The 25,787-nt window shown below is 44.7% G+C and overlaps 1 protein-coding gene across 1 annotated transcript; it reads left to right on the top strand.

The window, feature by feature from the left end:
- The first annotated feature begins 1,378 nt into the window (after positions 1 to 1,378).
- Positions 1,379 to 25,301, top strand: RHOBTB2 (Rho-related BTB domain containing 2). Its single transcript, XM_006864385.1, has 10 exons — positions 1,379 to 1,522; positions 5,416 to 5,617; positions 6,220 to 6,323; positions 6,832 to 7,017; positions 7,627 to 8,648; positions 8,937 to 9,055; positions 10,956 to 11,106; positions 22,570 to 22,658; positions 23,543 to 23,648; positions 24,849 to 25,301. Exons 2-10 carry the CDS (start codon positions 5,426 to 5,428, stop codon positions 25,064 to 25,066), a joined length of 2,187 nt encoding a protein of 728 aa, XP_006864447.1. The 5' UTR covers positions 1,379 to 1,522; positions 5,416 to 5,425; the 3' UTR covers positions 25,067 to 25,301.
- Positions 25,302 to 25,787: the final 486 nt, after the last annotated feature.

Genomic DNA, 25,787 nt, shown 5'->3' with positions numbered 1-25,787 from the left:
GTTGTTAGGTGCCATGGAGTTGGTACTGACTCACAGCGACCCTATACACAAGCGAATGAAACGCTGCCCGGTTCAAGGCCAACCTCACAGTCGTTGCTATGATTGAGCCCATTGCTGCTGCCACTATGCCAACCCATGAAGAAAAGCCTAGTAATCTGTTTCTAAAGACCACAACTATTGAAAACTATGGAGCCTAGTTCTCTGACACATAGGGGGTGCCTTCGAATGGACTCCATGGCACCTAGCTTTAGTTTTTAATCTCCTTATTTTGCACAGGGATAAATTGAGACCAAGTCAAAAGCAGCCTTTAGGTACATCTCTGTGACTAGTGTCTTCTTTGCACTTCCTGGGAAGGTATGCAATGAAGATACCTTCCCAGAATAAAGGTGGGTCCAATGAAGGACCCGAAGGAAGAGAGACATGTGGGAAGTGGTACTAGGATCTGTCCCACCGGACACTAAGGGCAGTGGCAGTCGGAGTCATAGCATGTGGCTGCAGAGGTGATGGAGGGAAGAAGGCTCTCAAGTACAAGGAAAATTCTGGAGTCGGCGGATGACTTGTAAGAAAACGCCGCTCTCCGCCAGTGGGCAAGTGAGGGAGGCCTGGTTTTAATGGGAAAGACAACGAAAAAAACTGAGGCGAACTAGGATGTTTCTCAGCTGTGGTAGAAAGGGGAAAATTCCCTGAGCGTCCAGTAAGATTTTGCATCTCACCCGGTAGAGTGACTGTATCCAGTCCCCAGCAGCGAGCTGAGACCTTTTCCCGTCCCGCAGGGGGAGGGTAGAGAAAAAGCAGTGGCCGCGGGGCGGGGCCGCAGAGACTTCCAATCCTCGTTTTTCCCCGCCCCTTATCCGCCCCCTGACCCTTTTCCACCAACGGAGCGCAGCGGTAGGCGGTGCATGTCACGGCAGCTGTCTTGAGTGCGATTTTTTTTTGCCCCTTTTTTTCTTCCTTTTTTTTTTTTTTTTTGTGAATGAAAAAAGGAGGTCGCGAGCGGTCCCCGGGACTGCAGCACTCGGCGTCTTCTCGGCACTGCATTTGAAGAGGATCTAGGCGCGTAGCAGTAGCAGCCTCGCCCCTTTCCTTCCACCTCTACGTGCTGCCTCTGCCCTGCGCAGCGGGAGCGGCGGCGGCGGCGGTGCGGCCCAGCTCCCTAGCGGGCTGATAGGCGCTCAGCCCCTGACTTTGGCGCCTGGTCTGGCCGGCCGCCACTGGCTCCGCGCCTCCATGATATTGGGCGCCGGGTACCCGGGGAGATGCTGATACGGAAGAGGCAATGGTTGCAGTGCAGAGCGCCAGGCTGCTCCGGGTCCGCCGTCGGGCCTGGGCTGTTCTGCCAGAGTTTCTGATCTAACGCTAACCCGGGCCCGGTGACTGTAGCAGCGGCGCGGCGGCGGCGGCAGCGGCAGCATCGTCCTAACTTGCACGCACGGAGTGACCCAGACATTTCACTAAAATGAACGTGCTTAGCAGGAAGAGATGTGTTCCTTACACTAGAAATTACCCCGTCACATGTAGTGGTGTAAGTAAATGATTAATTTTTATTATGGCTGGGCTTGCAAGCAGACACTGAAACCGCGCGGCTTCACCCTTCCACTGCCTCCTACCTCTCTCCCCCGCCCTGGCTGCGCCCTCCTCACTTCCACTCATTTTCCGCTGCTCCCCAGACTGTCTTTTCAGCTGCTAGGCTCCGAAGGGCGGGGGACTAACCTTTTCCGGGTTTTTCTAGGGAGAGAAAGATGACTTGGAAGTCTTGGTGTACTGTGCACCTTCCCCTTTATTTTATGTATTTAAAAAATTTTTTTATGTGTGTGCAGAGCAGCGGGTCGGTGCGGGGGGTGGGGGAGGGAGGTCGATCTAGAGTGATGGAAGTGGTTTAGCTCGTGATTCTGAAGATGTTTCTTTCAACTCTCCATTGCAGTCTAAGCCCGTTGCAAACTACTGGGGGAAATTCCTGAACGTTGTTTGTGGATGTTTTGACGTTTTAGGTTTGAGGCGGGTTAAACTGTGTTAAGTTTACGTTTTTGTTAATAATGATTGTTCACGATCCTTTTGGGCCTTGCTTTCCATGAGATCTCTGCTTCCCCCATTATTATTACACTGTCAGCAACTCCTATAGGAGGGAGCCTCCTTAATCCAGAGTCTGCCCTCTCTTTACTCTGCCTCTCACGATTCTCCCGTCCTATTCATGCTTCTTGATTTTTACCTTCATTTTCAGGATTTTCCTCCCTTTTGCATTTTATAAGATGCAGGATGTGGGATATTGGTTGCTAGGAGACAAACCAGGCTCCCAGGGAGATTCTGTAGTTTCCTTGACAACCAGACTAGGACAGCCACAGATGAACAAGCCTCCTATCAGCTGTGGGAGGAAAGGGGGGGCTTTTCTGGGCTCAGCTAAGAGTGTGTGTAGTGGGGTGAAGGTGGGAATAGGAATCAGTGAGGGTTATAGCCAATCAGAACACACATTGGGTTCTGGCCTGGACTGTGTACAAAATGTGGGCAAGAGGTCTTTTGGTGGGGGCACAGGGACTGTGGGGCAGAGGGAGCATATTGGTCACTCTGAGATCCTTGTGGGGGGTGGTGAATTGTGGGTGTGATACCTAGGGCAGGATGTCAAGGAAACTATAGGTTGTGGACAGAATAGGGGGTGAGGCAATAGTGCGGAAAAGTCTAGAGTCATGGAAAGACTAAGGGCCAGAGTTGAGAAGGGGGGAAGTTGAGAAGCTCATTGAGTGGGTTTTTCTATCATTTATCAGCAATGATCAAGTAGCAAAAGTCTAATGCAAACAATTATACTGTTGGCATGCTGTCTCTAGGACAAGGTCCTCATTTAAAACAGGCCTAATTAGACTAAGAGTTCTGCAGGCTTAATTGGGCCAGTGTGTATCTTAAAGAGAGATATAATTATATATAGAGATATGCAATCTACTATTATATAATACCAGAATTACATAAGAAGACAAATACTTCCTTTCAGCTCAGGCTCTCGTGGCATGAATTAACCAAGAGTCAGGAAGACTTTCTTCCAAAGCCCTCTTACCCATTTTCCAGAGGGAGAGACTGAGATCCAGAAAAGTGACTTGCCCTTTCCTAGTTAAAGCCATGAAGTTTGCCAGTCAGGCAGTTGGGACATGGAGGGAATGGGTGAAAATGATTCAAGTAGGGAAGGAATTGAAGGGCAAGCAGGGAAAGGTTGAGGGTCAGTTGGGGAATGGATGGGGAGGGGTATCAGCCTGGGTAGCAATCCAGCAGACCAGGTGTTTAAACTCTGGGCACAGGATTCTCTACTCTCCTACTTGTTGGCTGGCTGTCCCTTACTTAATCTTAGTGGTGCAAAAGGTGTTCGTGAGTATTTTAATCACAGAGTAGCTGAACATGGACCACACTGCTCTGCTGGTGTCCTGGCATCATCCACGATACCAAGACACATCTGGATTTAAGAACCAATGCCTTCCTTTTTGTCTCCTCATTCCCCCCTTGGCTTACAGACCCTACATGGCACTAAAAGTTAAATTTGACAGACATTCTACTGACTAGTGGGTTTTTATCTTTATCTTTACCCAAATTGTTTTATTTGGCATTCTGTTTTATTTTTCACTCAATAAAACAGAACTGACAACCCAAATGATTCCTCCCAGTGCTCACAATTCCTCAGCTTCTTGACTTTAGACCATGAACTGTCAAAGTGGGGTTTCCTGTCCTCAGAGATTAGGACAGAGACTAGAGAGGAAGCAAGATGGTGGTTAGAACAATGATTGACAGTTGGGGGAGGCTGGGGAGGGGTGGTGAAGAGGAGGAGAAAGGATGAACAAAAAATGGCCCTGCAGACTCAGGAGGGAATTGTTTGAAGCCCCCTGGCTGTTTAGGGTCTGGATCCTATAGAATTCCAAGGAGGATGAGGTCTTCTCATTGAAAAGTCCTTGCTGTACTTTTTGCTTAGGTGGCTGAGATGCAACCACTCTCAAATCCCAGTTGCCATCGTTACTTGAATATTTCAGTTCTGCATTCCTGCATGCTGGCATCCAGCTCGGTTGGGCAACAACAAAAGCATGACTTCCCTACTGCTGCTGGTGGCAGTGAGGGGCCTGGGCAGTCTTCAGGCTTCCTCGGAACTCAGCCTTCATTGATCTAGGAAGGATTTCTCCATGTTGCTTCGGTACCTTAGACTACTTATCATGCAGGCAGGGAATGTGAGGCAGGAAACCAAGCTTGATCAAGGCCCTTTCTAATCACCCCTGCCTCTGTTTCTCTTTACAAACCCTCCCAGGAGAATGGAGGCTAACTGGGAGGCTGGCAGTGAAAGCCCCCTCAGGGGCTGGTGACAGCTTTTTAAACACTAAGATGACATTTTGACTACAGAAGGGCCTTCTGTTCATTCATTTAAACCAACCTTCTAAGTGGGTGGACAAACCACTTGCTCTCTGCCCGACACAGACAGAAACTGAGGCAAATGGGAGCCAATTTAGTGAGTGTCCTCTCAGAAGTGCCAGGTGTCTAGAGGCTTCCCACCAAGAGTCCCCCCTCCTATGATTGTGAAGTGCAGAAGCAGTAAATTTTACATTCCCGTGTGCTGGACATCTTTAGTGCTGGTGATGTGCTCAACATACCATGGAAGGGCAGCCCTGGATGGGGGACCAAAGCCCACTTACAAAGAGTGTATCATCACAGGCACCTGATTTTCCCCTCACCCCACCTCAAAGCTAGGTCTGCAGCTGGGTAAGACCATCAGGCAATGTGACAGACTCAGAGGGGATGGGAGGTGGGGTTTGGCTGGTCTGGTGCAGCCAAACGCCTCCCCATCCCAGATATCTGGGAGGAAAACTCTTGGTATCTGCCTAAAGGGGGCTGTGGGCTGTGATTTAAGTATAGGCATAGAAGGGCTGGAGCTTGGAAATCCTTCAGGAGTACAGGGGATAGGGTGGAGGCCAGGAGAGCTGCCATCTAGCTTTGACAAGTCCATTAAATTTTAAAGTGGCCCTGCCTTCAGGCATGCTGGGAAGGGGTGGGGATCTGGCTCTGAGTCTGCTTCTCTCAGCTGTTTGTTGTTCTCGGCACAGCCCTGCTGTGGGGAGGAGGAGAGCAGATGATGAGTGAGCTGCCCAGGCTGGCTCTTTTCTTTCTGGGAGAGTGGGGACAGGTCCCAGGCAGGATCTGTCACAGATCTCTTCTCACTGAGAAACCCTGCTGGTAAATGATGGGATCAGGAGGGAGACCAGAGGTCAAACTGGTGGAACTGTTACTGTCAACCTGAATAGGATGCTGCCCCTCCGGCCTCTGTAAAGCTATTGCCCAGAAAGTTGCCCAGGTCCTTCTCTGCTTCTTAGCTCAAAGGTGTGAAGAGGGAGCAGCTGCTGGACCTGGCCCTGGGGTGTGGGCATGCAAAGTCATCCTGACCAGTTCCCACCTCTCCCTCAGGTCCCAATTAATGGATTCTGACATGGATTATGAAAGACCAAACGTAGAGACCATCAAGTGTGTTGTGGTCGGGGACAACGCAGTGGGCAAAACCAGGCTCATCTGTGCCCGGGCCTGCAATGCCACCCTCACCCAGTACCAGCTGCTCGCAACCCATGTGCCCACAGTTTGGGCCATCGACCAGTATCGAGTGTGCCAGGAGGTAAGGTTGCAAGACCACTGGGTTTGGGGGTCCATGCCATGTCCCAAACCAACCAGGAGTTGGGTTGAGCTCACTGAAGTCCCTTAAGGGTAGGGTGGAGATAGCTAAAAAGAAAGAATCCCCTGGAAAGAGGTCTGATGTGTGCCTACCCCCTGGGAACAGTGTTTGACCATTGATTTGTGTTTTGCATGGCTGAGCTGGTGCCTGGGACCAGAGCTATACCTGGGGCCTAACATGTTGAGCAATCACAGGTGGCTGGGGCTTTGGAGAAATAGAGGGGAAAGAAGCTGCCAGCAAATACCAAAAGATCAGAGACTCATAAACATAAGATTTTCGGGTCAAACAGGGAACAAGGGTGGGGCTCCCTAAGAGGTCCCTTCCACAGTCTGCCTTTGCATGATTTCTACTTCTGTTCTACTTGAAGGTCACCTTGTTATTGATCCTATCCAGGTTTCACTTGGGGAAAAGTATTGTGTAGGGCATACAGTATGATATACCAGCCTCACTTTCCACCCACACCTGGTAATGCCTGGGACCCTCAGAGCTGACATGCAGTGAACCCCAAAAACCATTGCCCTTGTTTCCACCCTCCACTCTGACAGGTACTGGAACGTTCCCGAGACGTGGTAGATGATGTCAGCGTCTCCCTTCGCCTCTGGGACACCTTTGGAGATCACCACAAAGACCGGCGCTTTGCTTATGGGAGGTAGAGATAGCTTATGGATGCCTTCATCGAGCCAGTGGGGATGCGAGAGACAGGGCAGGGATAGGGGGGTGTCCCTGTTTTCTCAAAGAATTAAGACATTTAAATGGGAGGGAGAAGTGGAGGAAACAGTACTGGCAGAACTTCACAGGGGAGGCAGCCGGGGACAGTGGTTTGAGTCCCATCTCTGTCACTTATTTATTAGCTATGTAACTTTGAGCAATTAAAGGTAACTGTTCTGAGTTGATTTTTCTCAGCTGTGAAATGATACTGTCTAATTCACAGTTAGCTGTGACGGCAAATGAGAGTTTTTGAAAGCTAGAAAATGCTATGTAAATAGAGATGCTGTGATTGTTAAGTCTTGTGTAAGATCACGTGAACAGGTCCACATGCTGAGCTCGGGCTGTAGGGGAGGGGCAAGGAATGACTAGCATGCATGCACTCCATTATGACAGGATGTAGTAAACTTCCCCTAGCTTTCTCTGCCCGTAACCTTACTATCCCATCCCAGGTCCGATGTGGTAGTTTTGTGCTTCTCCATTGCCAACCCCAACTCCCTGCACCATGTCAAGACCATGTGGTACCCAGAAATCAAGCATTTCTGCCCTCGAGCACCTGTCATCTTGGTGGGCTGCCAGCTGGATCTGCGTTATGCTGACCTGGAGGCTGTCAATAGGGCCAGACGACCCTTGGCTAGGTAAGGGTGCTGGTGCTTAGGGAGAGGAGGGAAGGAAAATGGAGGGTGGAAAGATCACTGTGGCTCCCTACTCAGTCCTGAGGAAACCCTGAGCCTATGTCTCCCCCTCTCTTTGGAGTTAGCTCATATAGGGAGCCAACAAGGATGCTTATTCACTTATTCACCACACAACTACTGTGCTAGGCCCTATGAGGAAAAAGAGGAAGGGATGGTATTTGCATGAAAAGGTCATAAAATGCTGGGAGATTAACTAAGTATGTTAAGTATCAATATGGAACATTGTGGACTGATTGCCAAGAAGATAGTTAGACTGTCATTGCTTTGAGGTGGGGAGAGCACCTTAGGCTGGCGTAGTTTAGGAAGACTTCTTGGAAAAAGAGGGCATTGGAGATAGACACTGAAGGACTGATAGGATTTGTCTAGACAGAAGAAATACGGCAAAAAGATTCAGTGGAAATGAGCAGGGCAGGAGTAGGGCCAAGGAAGTAGATCCTGAGCAGAATCTCTCAGCCTGGTGAAGGACAGGCAGGCTCTAAGGAATACTGTCACTTCCTATCTCCAACCCTCCCCCACCAACACAAGTTTGGTTTCCCTTCTTGAACCCACCAGGCCCATCAAACCCAATGAGATCCTTCCCCCAGAAAAAGGCCGGGAAGTGGCCAAAGAGCTGGGCATCCCCTACTATGAGACCAGTGTGGTGGCTCAGTTTGGCATTAAGGATGTCTTTGACAATGCCATCCGGGCAGCACTCATATCACGCCGGCACCTGCAGTTCTGGAAGTCCCACCTCCGCAATGTTCAACGACCTTTGCTACAGGCCCCCTTCCTGCCCCCCAAGCCACCACCACCCATCATCGTGGTGCCCAACCCCCCCTCCAGCAGCGAGGAGTGCCCCGCCCACCTCCTGGAGGACCCGCTCTGCGCGGATGTCATCCTGGTGCTCCAGGAGCGGGTGCGCATCTTTGCCCACAAGATCTACCTCTCCACCTCCTCCTCCAAGTTCTACGACCTGTTCCTCATGGACCTGAGTGAGGGAGAGCTGGGGGACCCTTCTGGGTCAGGGGGTCCCCATCCAGAGGACCACCGGGGTCACTATGATCAACACCACCACCATCACCACCACCACCACCATGGGCGGGACTTCCTGCTTCGGGCAGCCAGCTTTGACGTGTGTGAGAGTGTGGATGAGGGTGGGGGCTCTGGGCCTGCTGGACTCCGGGCCTCCACTAGTGATGGGATCTTACGGGGCAATGGGACAGGGTACCTGCCAGGGAGGGGTCGAGTACTTTCTTCATGGAGTCGAGCTTTTCTGAGCATCCAGGAAGAGATGGCAGAAGATCCTCTTACCTACAAATCTCGGCTGATGGTGGTTGTAAAAATGGACAACTCCATCCAGCCAGGGCCCTTCCGGGCTGTTCTCAAGTACCTGTATACAGGGGAGCTGGATGAGAATGAGCGGGACCTCATGCACATTGCCCACATCGCTGAGTTGCTTGAGGTCTTTGATTTGCGCATGATGGTGGCCAACATTCTCAACAACGAAGCCTTCATGAACCAGGAGATCACCAAGGCCTTCCATGTCCGCCGGACCAACCGGGTTAAAGAGTGCTTGGCAAAAGGCACATTCTCAGGTATGGAACATGCTTAGGAACTAATGGTTAGAAGTCAGGGGAGTGCTCTCCTTCTCATGAATCTGGGTTGTTGGTCTGATTTGCATTCCAAGTCAGTCTCAACTCTTAATGTTCTGGAAAGATGGACTATCTGTTCCTGAGGCTCAGTCTTCCATAGCTAAGAGCTTACATGGAAGACAGCTTCAGAAGGAGGCTGGTACTTTCTGGCCTCAATGATAACCAGGGGATTAGTTATCCCACGTTTTGTCAACACACCCTTACGTGATGCCTCTTTCCTCTCCTGGATAGATGTGACTTTCATCCTGGATGATGGGACCATCAGTGCCCACAAGCCCCTGTTGATTTCTAGCTGCGACTGGATGGCTGCCATGTTTGGAGGGCCATTTGTGGAGAGTTCCACCAAGGAGGTAAGGCCGAGGATGAGAAGGGGAGGTTAGGAGTGAAACGTTTACACCCTCTGCATCTGAAGCATCCAGTGTTTAGTGTCACTTTCTTCAGCACTGATGATGTGCTAAACATAACATGATAGGTCCAAGAGAGTTTTATGAGATGATTTCTCTATCTAAGGGTTTTCCTGTACCAGGAGAGGAATTTTAATAAAGGTATAGTTTAGAAAGCATGTCCACTGCATTACGTACATACATACTACTCTAAATGTACCATGGCCTTCCTCTTTATGCTTAAAGAAAATGAGGCCTCAAGAAGTTAAGTGACTTGCCCAAAGCTGTGTAAGTGAAAAATAGAGTGACTAGGTCTTGAACTCAGGACTTCTGTCTCCTTGGCTCTTTACATTGCACTATGCTGCCTCCATGACATGCCTAAACAAATGAAACAACCAGAAAAATACCAGTGTGTCCCAAACGGAATCCATTGCCTTTCCCTGTAATCAGCACCTCTTCAACTCACCTGATTGCTCACTCATCTCTCAGGCACCTAGACTAGAAACCTCAGAATTGAACAAATCAGCACTTAGATTTCGAAGGAGCCTATCAATATGTCCTTAGTAATTTTCCTCATAAGTCTAGTCTCTCCTTTCTATTCTCCCAGCCGAGCAGAGTAGCCCAGGTCATAGCCCTCTCTGAATTCTTGTAACATTAATTGTTCATAACTCAACCTTGTATTTAATAAGGTACTACAATGTACAGCTGCTTAAAGGCTCTGAGTGTCCACAGTTTTCCAACAGGCCTGTAATTTCTTTTGAGTGTGTAGACTAGGTTTTTTACTTCTGCTAAATACCCCCTTAGCACTGGCCTCTTATCAAGTGTTCACCAAATACCTGAATGAAAAACCAAAATAGGAGCAATGTAACAGCGCAGAATCCTGTGTCATAGAACATGAGTTTCCCAAGATTTCTGGGAAGGAAGTGTTTGCAGGAGGCTAAGTGGAGGAGTTGAGAATTGATTTTGCACCTGATCCTTGAAGCATGAGTAGGATTTGGATATACAAAGTGCATGGCTAAGAACTCTTGGATGCCCCAGGGGTGTGCCAGTCATAGGCCCTTCTCAGAACCCTGGAAGCCAGAATTAAAGTTCCAGCTGATTCCCAATGCAGCCTGAAGAAACTTGGGTCTAATGAAAAAGCAGTTTTTGTTGCAGCGCTGTTATAAACAATCCCAAAGGCCCAAAGCAACCCAAGAGAAGCCAGCTGGTATTTCACGGTTCCCTGGGTATAGGTTCAGGTGACTGAAAAAGACCCTGCCATGCATCCTGGACTCAAGAATGGGCTCAGAAAGGAGGTCCGTGAAATCTAGTTGCTTTTAAAAGATATTAAAATGGATAGATGCTGAAGACGTTATGCTAAGTGATATAAGTCAGCCACAAAGGACAAATATTGTGTGATCCCACTTTAGATGGGATCTTCACATTAGATGAAGTATTTAGAATAGACGTGCACAGAGATCCAAGTTCATTAGTGGTAACCAGGATGGGCCAGGGGTGGGAGAGGGTAGAAGACTCAATGCTTAGGGAATACTGGGTTGTTAAGTGTGGTGGAGAAATTCAGCAATGGTTATAGTAATGTTTGAACAACAATTAATGTCAGTGAATTGTGCATGTGAGGATAGTAGAAATGGCAAATGTTGAGTTACCTATATATTTTAATGGAGCTATGTTCACAGATGTCATCAGCAAACTGGGCTTCAGCAAGTTTGTTACTCTGGGAGACAGGCCTTTATGGGGTGGGGGTGGGGGTGTCTTCTGAGCAGTTATAGGAGCAGCACAGGGAAAGTTCCCTCTGTGGGAGAGACCAGGGATGTGGGTCAGGACCTCCTGAGTTTCTATGGCCTGGTCTATTCCTTTCCACTCCCAGGTGGTGTTTCCTTACACAAGCAAGAGTTGCATGAGGGCAGTGCTGGAATACCTCTACACGGGCATGTTCACCTCCAGTCCTGACCTGGATGACATGAAGCTCATCATCCTTGCAAACCGCCTCTGCTTGCCACACTTGGTTGCCCTCACAGGTAACTAACCAAAGGACTCTGGGACCCATCTAGGGACAAGGACAGGAAAACCCCAGGAGTGATTAAGTGTTCTTCTTTCACATCACTCCTCTCCTAGGGGAGTGGTAGAACAAGAGAGTAAGCTTACATAAAATGACATATGCTGATGTGTAATAAGTTTTGGGTAAGAACACACATGTGAAGGAGTGTATGTATCAGAGCTGCTTGGTGGGTCACTTCACAGGCTTTCTCCAAAGGGTATTTCGGTCCAACGAAGTGGTCTCCATTAGATGGCATTGCTTTTATGTTCTTTGTCCGCTTGGCATCACTTAGGCAAAGCTACAGAAATAAAACAAGAATAAAAGACAATTTCACATTTCTGTTTGATGACATTTGATAATCATGTGATGACCATGTTTTCCCTCCTCTTTTTCTCGTCCTTGTTCTTTCTTCTCTCTTTCCCCTTTCTCCTACTACGCTTCTTCACCATCATCTTCTTTCTCCTTCTTTCCAAGAAAACAAACACTGATTCATCACTTCTAAATCCTTGAAAGGATTGTCAGAACTGGAGCTGAGCATTTCTTGTTGTTAGCTGACATTGAGTTGTTTCTGACACACAGCGACTATAATCCAACAGAAGGAAACACTGCCCATTCCTGTGCCATCCTCACAGTCATTGCTGGTTTTGTGCCCATTTTTGCAGCCATGGTGATCCTCTATTTTACCAAGCATGATGTTCTTCTCTAGGGACTAATTCCTTGTGGTAACATCCAAAGTATATGAAACAAAATCTCTTCATCCTTCTAAGGAGCACTTTGACTGGACTTCTTTTAAAGCAGATTTCTTCATGGTATACGCAATTTTCTTTGCCATACCATAATTCAAAAACACCGATTGTTCATTGTCTAGCTTTTTTTATGTATTGAGGTCATTGAAAGTACCATGACTTAAGTCTGGCACAACTTAGCCCCCAAGGTGACATCTTTGCATTTTAACACTTTCAAAAGGTTTTTCTTGCAGCAGAATTGCCCAATGCAATGTATTTATTGGTTGATTTCTTGAATGCTGAGTTCATTGCTTGTGGACCCAAGTAAAATGAAATCCTTGTCAGCTTCAGTGTTTTCTCCATTTATCAAGATGTTACTTATTAGTTCAGTTGTGAGGATTTTTGTTTTCTTTATGTTGAGGTATAATCCTCAAGGCTGTAGTCTTTGATCTTCATCTTCATCAGTAAATGCTTCAAGTCCTCTTTACTTTCAGCTAGCAAGTTGTGCCATGTACATATAGAAGGTTGTTAATGAGCCTTCCTCCAATCCTGATGCCACAGTCTTCATATAACCTAGATTCTCATATTATTTGTTCAGCCTACAGATTAAAAAGTATGGTGAAAGGATACAAACCTGACACATACCTTTCCTGATTTTAAACCCTGCAGTATCTCCTTGTTCTGTTTGGATGACTACTTCTTGGTCTATGTACAGTTCTATATTGTTGTTGTAGTTAAGTGCTGTTGAGTTGATTCCAACACATAGAAACTCTGTATAGGGTTTCTGAGGAGCAGCTGGTGGGTTTGAACCTCAGACCTTGAGGTTAGCAGTGCAGTGCTTATGCTACAGCACCACACCAGGACTCTCCGGCTCCACATGAACACAATTAAATGTTCTAGAATTCCCATTTTTTCACAATATTATCCATAATTTGTTGTGATCCACATAGTCAAATATCTTTGTATAGTCAATAAAACACAGGTAAACATCTTTCTGCTGTCATCTGCTTTCAGCCAAGATCTAACATCAGCAATGATAGCCCTCTTTCCACACCCTCTTCTGAATTTCTGGCAATTCCATGTACTGCCAGATGTACTGCTGCAACTAACTTTACTTGTGGGTGATATTAATGATACTGCCTGATAACATCTGTGTTCTGTTAGATCATCTTTCGTTTCAGTGGGCTCTAATACAGATATCTTCCAGTCAGTCGGTCATATACCTTTCTTCCAAATTTGGGGTTTTAGATAACTGAGTGCTCCAGTGTTTCACCTGTTTGTTGAACCATCTCAATTGGTATTCCATCAGTTCTGCTTGCTTTTCATCAATGCCTTTATTGTAGCTTGAGCTTCTTATTTTAGTACCATTGGCTCTTGATCATATGCTGCTACCTGAAATGACTGAAGATCAATGAATTCTTTTTGGTACAGTGAGTGTGTATCTTCCATCTTCTTTTAATGTTGCCTGCAACATTCAATATTCTGCCCACAGTAACTTTCAGTATTTTGACTGGAGACTTGAAGTTTTTCTTCAGTACATTCAGCTTGAAAAATAACTGCATGTGTTCATCAACAAAAAAAACTTTTTGTTTTTTTAACTTCAGATCTTTTCATATTTCATTGTAATAACTTCTGCAGCTGACCATTGAAATCTCTGTTCAGTTCTTTTACTTCATTTCTTCCTTTCAACTTATCATCTCAAGAGCAAGTTTGAGAGTCTCTTCCGTCATGCGCTTTGTTCCTTTCTTTCTTTTAAATGTCCTTTTGTTTTCTTCATGTGTGATGCTGTTGATGTCATCTCACAGCTATTTTAGCCTTCTGTCATTAATGTTCAATGCATACAATCTGTTCTTGAGATGGTCTCTCAATTCAGGTTAGATGGTCTCTCAATTCAGGTGAGATTTACTCAAGGTTGTACTTGGGCTCTTCTGGGCTTTTAAAATTTTTCTTCAGCTTCAACTTGAGCTTGCATCTGAGCAATTTATGGTCTCTTTCAAAGTCAGCCCTTAGCCTTATTCTGATTGATGATATTGAGCTTCTCCATCATTCTTTCCACAGATGTAGTTGATTTGATTCCTGTATATTCCATCTGGTGAGGCCCCATGTATAGTTGTTTATGTATTAGTTTACATTGTTGAAAAATAAAAAGTAGTTTCAGTGAATATGTTTGTGGTCTTGCAAAATGCTGCCATGCAATCTCTGGCCTCATCTCTCTCACCAAGACATATTTTCAAACTACTGATCCTTCTTTGTTTCCAGCTTTCACATTCTAATCACTAATAATTATCAATGCATTTTTTTAAAGGTTTTTTATTGTGGATTGAATGAAAGTTTACAGGGCATATCATCAGTTTTACAGTCAACAAAAGGATACATTCTGTAAGTCTGCCTTCTGGCGCCACCATTTCTTAGTCCTTCTCTTCCCATGAATCTAGAGTCCTCAGCTGCTCCCTCTCTCCATGTCCCTATCTCTGCATTTATCTCTGGTATCACTGCTTCTCTGGATAAGGTCTCACATTCCGTTTGTGCTCTTCTCCCTTGATGGTCCTTTGTTTCTGGGTTGTAAAATTAACTACTCGTCCATTTTTGTTACAAAACTTCTGCCTTTACAATTGTGGCAGTCACAATTAGTCGTGATAGCAATTACTATTAAATCATAGGAATCTTATGCCCATCTCTTTTAAACAGACCCATCTAAACAAGATGAAAACTATTTGGTGGGGACTCTTAATTCCCCCACACACAATCAAACTAAGCTCCTCCTTGAAACCTTGTAAGCCAGTCACTTCATGCCTTTATCACCCCTTCATTTTAGGTAGCCAGTGTCTAAGTTGCCCATTCCTATCTGCCCTGTGTATAGAGGGGATGGCATTGATACTTCATGCGAAGACTCCTTCCCTCTCTGTTGGTATTTAGTTACTACCTCCATGAATATAGGTCAAATTCATAAATTGTAGCAATTTACCTGTGTTTCCTTTATAAAAAATTGTCTTGTTCTTTTGTTTTCTTCTTCTTCTTCTTTTTTTTTTTTTATTAAATGTTTTTATTTTGGATTCTTTTGTTTTCTTCTTATCTTCCTCTAGTCAAGTTCTGTTTATCAAGCCATTGAGGCTAGGTCAAATGGGAGCTATCTGCAACTTCACATGTTCTTGTGTATCTCTTCTCACTCCATATCAGCTGGATACTTCTCTCAGCTCTAGCTCTCTGTGGCTATGTCCTTGTCCATGGGCTCAGATGTCCCCAGGTCTCACCACACTTTGGATCAACCAGCCCTTCCTCTTCTCTTTCTCATCTCCAGGTCAACAGGAGTCTATGGAACTGGTTGAACTCAACCCATTTCTTCATTGCTGCCTTTCCTCGCTTCCACTCACTGGTAGACCAATGTGGTCTTGCTGATACAAGCTTACATGCCTGCTCATGTGTTCCCTTTGAGTTTCAGTCTTAGAGAGGGGTTTGTCTGGAAGGAACTTGATTGCTTGCCTTGATGGCTTCCCGGTGAACAACTTGCTTATTCTTGTAGTAGCCAGTTATACTGCCATTTTTGTTTTGGGTTTTTCCTGATGAGCTTTCTTTGAAGATGTATCTCTGTCGCTCTAGCTGTTCCAGACTGGTCTGTTTGTCCTTTCTAGTGGGAATGTCCCACCTCAGAAGGTTCTGGATAGAGTTCGGGACTCCATCTGAGGTCCTATACACTGCAAAGTCTCCGCAGGAGGCCTATTTCACTGGGCAAGTTCTAGAACCCCTTTTGAGTATTCCAATCAGTTATAGGCTGAAGACGGGTTTTCAAGCTTTTTGTAATCATGTTTCCTGACATTCCTTTCTATTGAACTCAAGTGTCCGTTTTACAATAGTAGGCAAGGGAAACCAATATACATAAGACAGTCAAGCATCTTAGTATTATTTCCCCTCTTCAAACTATACCTAGATCTCTGTATCACAGAGCCCTGTTGTTTCAAGGTTGAGCATGCATCACTATTTACCTCTGTCCCATTTAGCACATATCTACCTTGTTCTTCCACCCTCTTCCTATTCTTGTGTACTGCCCTCCCCAACACCCAAACTATGATATGTCTGCCCCTTCCCTGTGCTCTATTGTTGCCTCCCTCCACCTCCTCCAAACCCTCTCACTCCAACCCTACCGGTAACCAACAAAGATTTTTTTTTTTTTTTTCAGTTTGGGTATCTTTTCATAAGCTTTTATAATAATGGTCTTATGCAATATTTGTCCTTTTGTGACTGACTAATTTCACTCAGCATAATGTCCTCAAGGTTCATCCATCTTGTGCAGTGGCTTGCAGCTTCCTTGTTATTCTTCAAGGTAGCATAATAGTCCATTGTGTGTATGTACCACAGTTTATCCATTCTTCCACTGATGGGCACTTAGGCTGTGTCCATCTTTTTGCTATTGTGAACAGTGCTGCTATGAACATTGGTGTACATATATCTAGTTGTGTTATATCTTGTATTTCTTGTTGATATATATCAAGTAGAGCAATTGCTGGATCATATGGTATTTCTATTTCTAACTTTCTGAGAAAGTGCCATACTATTTTCCAGAGTGGTTGGACATTTTGCATTCCCACCAGCAATATAGTAGGGTCCCAGTCTGTCCACATCCTTGCCAGCATTTATTGTCCTCTGCATTTTTTAACTTCGCTGTTATTGCCAGTGTGAGATGATATCTCATTGTTGTTTTGATTTGCATCTCTCTAATGTGGCTCTGTGGGTTAATGCGCCAGACTGCAAAGTCATTTGAACTGCAAGGTTGGTGGTTCAAGCTCACCAGCTCCTCCTCAGAAACCCTATACAGGGTCACTATGGGTCAGAACCAACTCGAAGGCACTTAACAACAACAATGGCTAATGATTGTGAACATTTCTTCATATGTTTGTTGGCTGCCTAAATGTCTTCTTTGGTGAAGTTTCTGTTCATGTTCTGTGCCCATTTTTTAATGGGTTACTTGTCTTTTTCTTGTAGAGGTGTTGTAGTTTCCTATAGATTTTAGAAATTAGTCCCCTGTCTGATATGTCATTGCAAAAGATTTTTTCCCATTCTGTGGGCTCCCTTTTTACTCTTTTGGTGAAATCCTTTGATATATACAAGTTTCCAATTTTTAGAATAATTTATTTTGTTTTCTTTTGTTTGTGTAATTTTCACAATGTTTCCTAGTCTGTGTGTGCCCAGGATTAGAGCCCTTAAATTTGTCCCTATTTTTTCATTTATGACCTTTATAATTCTGGGATTCACATTTAGGTCTTTAATCCATGCTGAGTTGGTCTTTGTATATGGTGTGAGGTAAAGGTCTTGTTTCAATCTTTGCATGTCTATTTCCAGTTCTGCCAGCACCATCTGTTGAAGAGACTATGTCTTCCCCACTCAATGTACTTTGGCCCTTTGTCAGAGATCAGTTGGCTGTATGTGGATGGGTTAATTTCTGAATTCTCAATTTATCAATGCATCTTTAGTGTATGTTTGATCAGTTTCAGATTGCAGAAGTTGGTGAAAATCTTCAATTTAGTTATGTTTGGTATTAGTGGTTGATGTATAAATTTGAATAACAGTCATATTAACTAGTCTTCCTTGTGGATGTATAAATATTTTTCTATCGCTGACAGTACTGTATTTCAAGGGAGTTTTTCATAGTGAATGTGACACCAGTCCTCTTCAATTTGTCATTCCCAGCAGCGCGTACTATACGGTTGTCCAATTCAAAATGACCAATCAGCTTACTGATTCGTAGGATATCATTGAACCATCTATTTCATTTTTGATAACTTTCATGTTTCATACGTTCCCTGCTCCAATTATTAATGATGTTTGCAGTTGCTTATTTTCATTTTAAGTCTTGCTACATCAGTAAATAAAGGCTCCGAAAGCTTTACACCATCCATGCCATTAAGGTTGACTCCACTTTGAGGGGGCAGGTCTTTGTCATTTGTGTTTTGTAAGCATTCCAACCTGAAAGACTCATTTTCCAGCACTTTCTCAGACAGTGTTCCACTGCTACTTGTACCATTTTCACTGACCAACTTTTTTAGCAGTAGATTTCCAGGTCCTTCCGAGTTTGTCTTATTCTGGAAGCTCTGCTGAAACATGTCCACCATTAGCGACCCTGCTGATATTTGAAATACTGGTCCCTAGCTTCCAGAAGATAAACAGAAAGATTATCTAAAAGAACACAGAAATACCACAACAATACACAAGTTACCACAGAATGACAAACTGACAGACCAGTGGTGGACTATTTAGAATAGACCAATCCTTGAGATCTGCTGGAATGGAACAAGCACTAAGGCAAAAGGTAGACCAAGCAGAGAGATAGTCAGGGTCAAGAGGATAGGTAAGAGAAAGTGTGTTCCCCTGGTGAAAGGAGTTTGTATCCAGAGATGCAGACAGACTAGTGGTTTCTGTTGATGCTGGAGTTTAGTATTTGTATTTGAATTGGTGTTGGCATTGGTACCAATGATGGTGTTGATGCCAGACTTAATAGTGTTTGAAAGCTTTCGAAACAGAGAAGAGAGCACAGGGTCCCAGACATTGGGCTGGGATCCAGGGTAAGACCTCGGTGTCAGAGCTGCCAGGATCGATCCATATTATCAAGACTGGAGCTCAGATATAAGGGAAAAAACAGCAATCCAATGATGGGAAATGAGTTGTAAGGTGGGACCTGGTCATAGGAAAGGTCCTTAGATGGTACAAATGCTTTACACTTGACTACTAACCTAAAAGGGGTCTCGGTGTGGTGTGTAGGATAAGTACTGGATTGCTAAACAAAAGGCTGGTGCTTCAAACTTACCAGCTGTTCCTTGGAAACCCTATACAGGGTTGCTATCAGTGAGATTGATTCAGCAGCACTTAATAACAACTAACTTAAAAGTTGGTGGTTTGAACCCACTTAACTGTGCCTCGGGTGAAAGCCCTTGTAATCTGCTTCTACAAAGATCACAACCAACAAAACTCTATGGAGCAATTCTATTCTGTAACCCATGGGTTCGCCATGTGTTGGAATTGTCTTGATGCCACCGTGTTTTTTTGGTCCTAGAACAAAACTGAAATTCTTAGTTAGTACTGAATATGAAGAGCTAAGCTAGCAGAGGCGGTCACAGACCCTGACCTGGGACAGAGGGACTTTAGGATAGGAAGCAAAAGAGAAGCTAACCAAGAGATCAAAACTATAACAGTATGTCATCCGTTTCTGTCTATGAACAGAGTACATAATAAAACTTAATATAAACAGAGTACATAATAAAAGCTTCTCAGAGTACATAATAAAACTATTCAAACACTTAGGTCCAGTAATTTCACTTTTGATAGACTATCTCCATAGAAATGACCCAAAGGAAAACATGTAAAAAGATGTTTTTATAAGTTTGTCTCTTAATGGTTGGCCATTAGAAGCAAGTCAAATAACCATGGTTGCTTAAGCAAGCAGGTGATTTTCACAAGGTACCCATTGAAAATGTTAAACTACATGTATGCATGAAAAAGGCTGATAGAAAATGTTGAATGGCTTTTCTAGTGAAATAACCCACACTCACTAGAAAATGGATGCAAACACACATAAATGTACCCTGTCAAGGATCAGAGGAAGATACCAAATATTGTATAACTGGTGATGCTTTCAGTTTTATGAGATGCTTTGTATGATACAAGTAATTGAAACAACACATTTTTATTGTTAAATATAACGCAGATACATAAAACATCAGATAACAAAGTTTTTGCTTAATGAATTATTATAAAGCAAACCACCTTTCTAATCATTACTCATGCCAGGATTTACCAGCCACACCTGAAGCCTCCACCTGCTCATCCTCATCACAGGCTCTTCCCTCATCCCTAAGAGCCAACACTACTGATGACCCTTTTTTATGGTACTTTGTATGGACTTCCTTACTTTTCTTTATAGTTCTATCATCCAAGTGTTCATCTTTAAACACTATATTGTGGTTGTTTTTAAGTGCCATTGAGTCAGTTCCGACCCATAGAGACCCTGGCTGGTGAGCTTGAACCTCCGACCTTGTGGTTCAAATGACTTTGCAGTCCAGCACATTAACCCACAGAACCATACCAGGACTCCTTAAATACTACAGCATGGTTCTTAGTTTTTGCATATCTTTTTAAGTTTAGTCTAAGGTTGTTGTTGTTGTTGTTAAGTGCCATCGAGTTAGTCTAAGGTAGTACTTTTTTTTTCTTGTTTTTTTTTTAGGTACTAAATTTGTTAATTAAAACTTTTTTCATATTAAAATTTAATGTTATGTTCTCCTTTCAATTATGTTTGTTGAAAGAAAGAAAAATGTAACAGCAAAAACCACATCTTTTGCTCTGCAGAATTTTTTCCCCACAGTCTAGCTTTTTGTTTGTGTTTGTTGTATAGTTCAATATATTCCTTTGTCCTCTCTAACCTAAAACCACACCCCCTGCCTTTGAGTCTATTCTGACTTATAGCAACCACATATAGTGTTTCCAACGCTGTAAATCTTCAGCTATATCCTTCAACTAAAGATTAGAGTGGCAAAAGAAAAGTAAATGGTCTTGAAAATGTAGAAATAGAAGATTTCCATACCAAGAGCCTCATTTTTCTCCTGTGGAGCATCTGATAGGTTTGAACTGCTGATCTTTCAGTTAGCAGTCCAGTGCTTAACCTACAGCACCACCACGTCTCCTCTCTACCTCCTATAATTTGGTAGTTAGATCTAAAAGCTAGATAAGAGTCACATGCCTTTTTTTTTTTTGGTAAGACTATTGTCATAAGTTGTTTCTGTTCTTCATTAAGAGATATATATCATCTGGTTTTCCTCTGTTTATGATCTTACCAGCCATTGCCTGGATTCATTAGAAACCAAAACCTAACCAGTTGCCCTTGAGTGGATTCCGACTCTTGGTTACCCCATGTGTGTCACAGGGGTAACAATGTTCCACAGGGTTTTTAATGGCTGGTTTTCAGAAGCAGATTATCTTTGGGTGGGCTAGAATTTCTAATCTTTGGGTTTGAGCGTGTTACACCACCCAGAAACTATATTAATTCACTAGGAGTTGCAAAGTGGTCATATTCCAATTCATTTATCCCTTCTTCATTTATTTGTTGGACTACTTCTTTAAAAAAGGAAGCTACCCCCGGCCTACTATTTGGTTACCTAGTTGTTGTTAGGTGCCATTGAGTCTGTTCCAACCAGTAGCAACCCTGTGTAGGGTTTCTGAGGAGTGGCTGGTGTGTTTGAACTGCTGACCTTGTAGTTCAAACTGACCTGCAGTCCAGTGCATTATCCTACAGTGCTACATCAGGACTCTGGAAGTAACTTGAAAAAACTCCTACTGGCTGAAGATACAGTATTTGAACTGCAAGGATAAACAAACAACAACAACAAAATCCATCACCATTAAGCCAATTCTGATTCATAGTAAGCTTAGAGGACAGAGTAAAACTGTCCCATAGTTTCCAAGGCTGCATTCTTTAAGGAAGCAGACTGCCACATCTTTCTCCCACAGAGAGGCTGGCGGGTTTGAACCGCCAACCTAACAGTTAACAGCTGAGTGCTTAATCACTGTACCACCAGAAAACTTGTCAAGTACATATAAATTTGAGTTCATAATGATAATTTTTAAAAACACCAAAACCTAATTGTTAATTTTCAATAGATGATGTGAAACAAATTTGTTATCTTGGAAACTGGTCAATAAAAGGAAAGAATCAAGCATTCGTCCGCCCTTTCCTATATGAACTCTACTATTGGGTAAATTCTTTGTTACTTCCTGAGCCTTAAAGAACTTCCTTACTATCTAGTCTGCCAAGAGGCTCCATAGTTCAGAGTGTACATCTCCTGCCCCAAACCTGGAATCCACCATTTTCCAAGAAGCTCTGGGTTCTTATAGATGGAAATGGTATTTGAAGACTCTAATGTACAGGGTCGCTATGGGTCGGCACCAACTCGATGGCACATAACAACAACAACAACAAATGTAAGCGCACTAGGAGTGCATTGGAGTCCTGGGGTAGCATTGTAGGATAAGCACTAGATCAGTAATTCAAACTCACCAGCTGTTCCTTGGAAACCCTTTACTGGGTTGTTATGAGTTGGAACAACTCGACGTCACTTAACAGCAGCAACAGGGATGCATTGCAACTGGTTTTGTTATTGTTTGGGGGCCTTTCCGTGGACAGGTATGGGAAATCTTTTTAAAGACGAAGTCTTTTTAAAGATAAATACCTCATGAACTTATCCTAATACTTCCAATTAAAATTCAAGACCAACGATGTTTGTTTAACTTTTTCAATGCCAAAGTTTTAAAGGGTTGATACATGTCTTACTATAAAATTCTAACTAATACAAACAATTAGGTTTAATCTCTGAGTCTATAGGTCTAATTCAGCCTTGTTTTCTGGTGTCAACAAACCTGAGGTTTAGTAACCTTTCCCATCAGTATCAGTGGCTGATTTTACTGGGAAAAAATCAGACTATTTGGTGGGATATAAGAACTCTCTTAAGCCATTCTAACATCTTCCTCCACCCCCTGATGCCTGTACTCCACAGAGAAAGTTTTGCTCTGGTTCCACTTTCCTCATTGGGAGCACACCTAAATCCCTTACAGCCTTTCCTGATCCATTGGGTCTTGGTCCTGTCCCTGAGCTCTTTGCTCTGCAATGAATCCCTGCCGGGGCCTGTGAGTGAGTACATAGCCATTCATGTAGTTCTGATTCCTACCTGTGTGTGTCACAGAGCAGTACACAGTGACCGGGCTGATGGAAGCAACCCAGATGATGGTTGACATCGATGGCGACGTCCTTGTGTTTTTGGAACTGGCTCAGGTAAAATGGCAGGGGAAATAAACACCAACATTGTCAACTCTAGTTCTTTTTTCATTGACAGTGAAAGAGAAGGGCTGGGAGATAGTGGGTAGGAAGTAAACCCATCATTAGACTTGGTTCCCTATAGTGCCCTAACTGGGTAGATCCATCTCTACCCAAGTTAGTCATCAGCTAGAGAGCTCCCTGACATGCCAAAGGCAAAGCTGGCCATATATGAAAGGACTGAGAATTTAGACAAACAGAAAGCAGGAAGCGAACATTCAGTCTCATGCTTAGACATGGTTTCTGTCTATCTGGAGTCATTTAAAGGACATTGAGGACTCTCAATCTAAAATTAATGGCCCCACTCACTTACTGGCAAACAAACAAGAAAGCAGAATCTCCCATGCTGGTCATCCATCCCATGCCAGAAATTCTATTAAACATTAGTTTATAAGGCTAAAGCATGGCTGGTTCAAGGCTCCCAGTCACACCTGGGAAAGTTAACTCTCCAAGCCTCATTATCAATACCTTAGTGCGGAATGCTTTGGACCTTTGATAGGGAACTGGAGGCAGAGTTCATCTGAGGTAAGGTCTGAGGAGCAGATGCAATAGGAAGCCAACATGTTGGGCTACTGTCCACATATGGAGTTCTATGGGGGCAGGGCAGAGGTGAGGTGATGGTGGCGATGGTAGTTCTGGCACCAAAGGTCCGAAAGCAAGCATTGTTGTCCTCACAGTTTTGTGGAGGTTGCTTCTGGAAGTGGGCACTTTATGACTGCAGGGCCTTTATGACTGCATGCACCAAAGCCTCAGTTCTAAAGACAACGTAGCTATCTGCACAGGTGCCTTGTTCCCTGGAGGGCCTGGGACACAGTACAAATGATCTTATGTTCCATCCCCAGTTCCACTGTGCATACCAGTTGGCCGACTGGTGCCTCCACCACATCTGCACCAATTACAACAATGTATGTCGCAAGTTCCCCCGAGACATGAAGGCCATGTCCCCAGGTAAGCACCTCGACCACCCATAACAGGACCTGGTGGGGACCTCATCTTGGATCCACACTTCTGACTTGGCCCCAGGAGACCAGGAAGTTGCCAGTGCAGGAAGTTGGCCTTACAAAGGTGAAGCCAGCCAAGCAGAATAGGGTCCCAGACAAAATACTGACCTAGAGAGCAAGGGACTTGGACTAGAGTTGTTTTTTAGACCTTTATTTTGGCAGGATTTCACAATAAGAAATACATTTTATTTTGCAACTCTGTACACATACAGAAAGATACGTAAAAAATGTAAATGCTATCCATGATCTACTAAATGGAATTCACAATTTAGGAATGTGTACAGTTCACAGCTTGAAAAACTCAGGGCTGAACGTCCTCTGAGGTCTCCTGTAACTCTCTCTCTTGTCTGCTTAATGATTTTCTTGGTCTCAGAGCCCAACTAGAACTGCATGGGCTCCAGGGAGTGGTAGCTCTGGCCTCCCTGAGGGATCTGCTACTCAGTGTTCCTGGGGAGCGTCACTTTTGATGCCTGGGCTCTTTCCACTCTGATTTGAGCCTTCTCCCAGGTTACTGTTGCACCTAACCGGTTCTTCCACGGCTTTCTCATCTCCTTTTCACATGTGTTCTAATCCTTTCAGTGTTTTCTTTTAAATCACAGTTCCAATTGCATGACTCCTCCAGATCCAGACCCTTAGCTCCCCATGCTTTCCAGAATAATCCAACCCCCTCTAACTAACTGCCCTTCCAGTCTGACCCCCATGTCTACAGATTACCTCTCCTAATGCTACTCTCATCCCCTAGCTGCCCAGTGCCTTCCTGCTTATATCTTTGCTCTTCCGTCTTCATTCTTGACAACAGCCTATTTTATTCACAATATACATTAAGTACTAGTTCAGATTTTACCTGTGCCTTTAAAGAAAACACATTGGAAATGTACCTTCCCCGGCACTCACCATCTGTATCATTCACTGAGCATTTCACTTTCCTGAGCTCCATAGCTAGATGGGAAGCTTGCTGAAGGCGGGACCAAATCCAACCAGGGTCTTACACTTCTCGGATCACAGCCATCAGTATATGTTAGTTGGTGGACAGAAGACCTGCTGAATGGTGGGGATGGGTGTCCACTAGTCACACTCCTTATTTCAGTGTCCCTCTTACTCCTTTTCTTGATTCCTTCTAACCAAGTCTTACTGCATTCTGCTCCAGAAAACCAGGAGTATTTTGAGAAGCACCGATGGCCACCTGTCTGGTACCTGAAGGAAGAAGATCACTATCAGCGGGCACGAAAGGAGCGTGAGAAGGAGGACTATCTCCACCTGAAAAGGCAGCCCAAGCGACGATGGCTATTCTGGAATGGCCCCTCTTCACCATCCTCTTCTGCAGCCTCTTCCTCCCCTCCATCTTCATCCTCGGCTGTGGTCTGAGATGCCGCCACCCTGCTGCTGTTGTCCCTATCTGCCCTTGCCCCCTGCTCTTCCGCATCTCCCCCTCCACCTTACAGGGACAAGGGGACCCACATAAACAGTACTCTAAGGGTGGAGCTGTTCTCACCAGCCAACATAGCTCAGCAAGAGAGGAACTGGGCTCTATGGATTGGGACTGGGACCACCTAAAGAGGGCTCCAGTTCCAAAACAGGACAGAAGACAGCTTCTTGGTGGCAGGGGGCAGGGAAGGAGCTATAAGCTCTGGTATTTAAGCTCTGGGTTTGAGAGCCTTAGGGTCTAAAGGCAAGTCCTCCTGGCCATACAGCGCTAGGGCTTGTCTATGGGTTTTGGTCTGTGCTATGGCCAGGAAGGCAGCCCCACTCCCAGTGAGGAGAAGTGAGCAGGGAGGCTCCTGCTTTTATTGACCATGTCTTTCTGCTAGTGGATGACTTGAGGGTTACAGATGTCTTGTGGGCATTTCCACATGGAACCTACTTAAGTCCTCACTTGAGAAATCAGGGTAGAAATTAGCCTTCAGAGCCAACTCAAGGCTTCTAGATCCTGGGGTGCAGTTGCAAAAGACCACAGGGGGGTGGGCTGACATCCTGCCAGCATCTCACCATGGGCTGCAGGCAATTCAAGTCTGATAAAGTGTGTGGAAGGTTGTTCAGAGCTCTGGACCTAGAAGCAGTGCCTTTTGGTGCAATGAGAAACTCCTCC

Source organism: Chrysochloris asiatica, unplaced genomic scaffold (assembly GCF_000296735.1).
Source record: "Chrysochloris asiatica unplaced genomic scaffold, ChrAsi1.0 scaffold00064, whole genome shotgun sequence".
Lineage (NCBI taxonomy): Eukaryota > Metazoa > Chordata > Mammalia > Afrosoricida > Chrysochloridae > Chrysochloris > Chrysochloris asiatica.
This window is presented reverse-complemented; position numbering and strand designations above follow the sequence as displayed.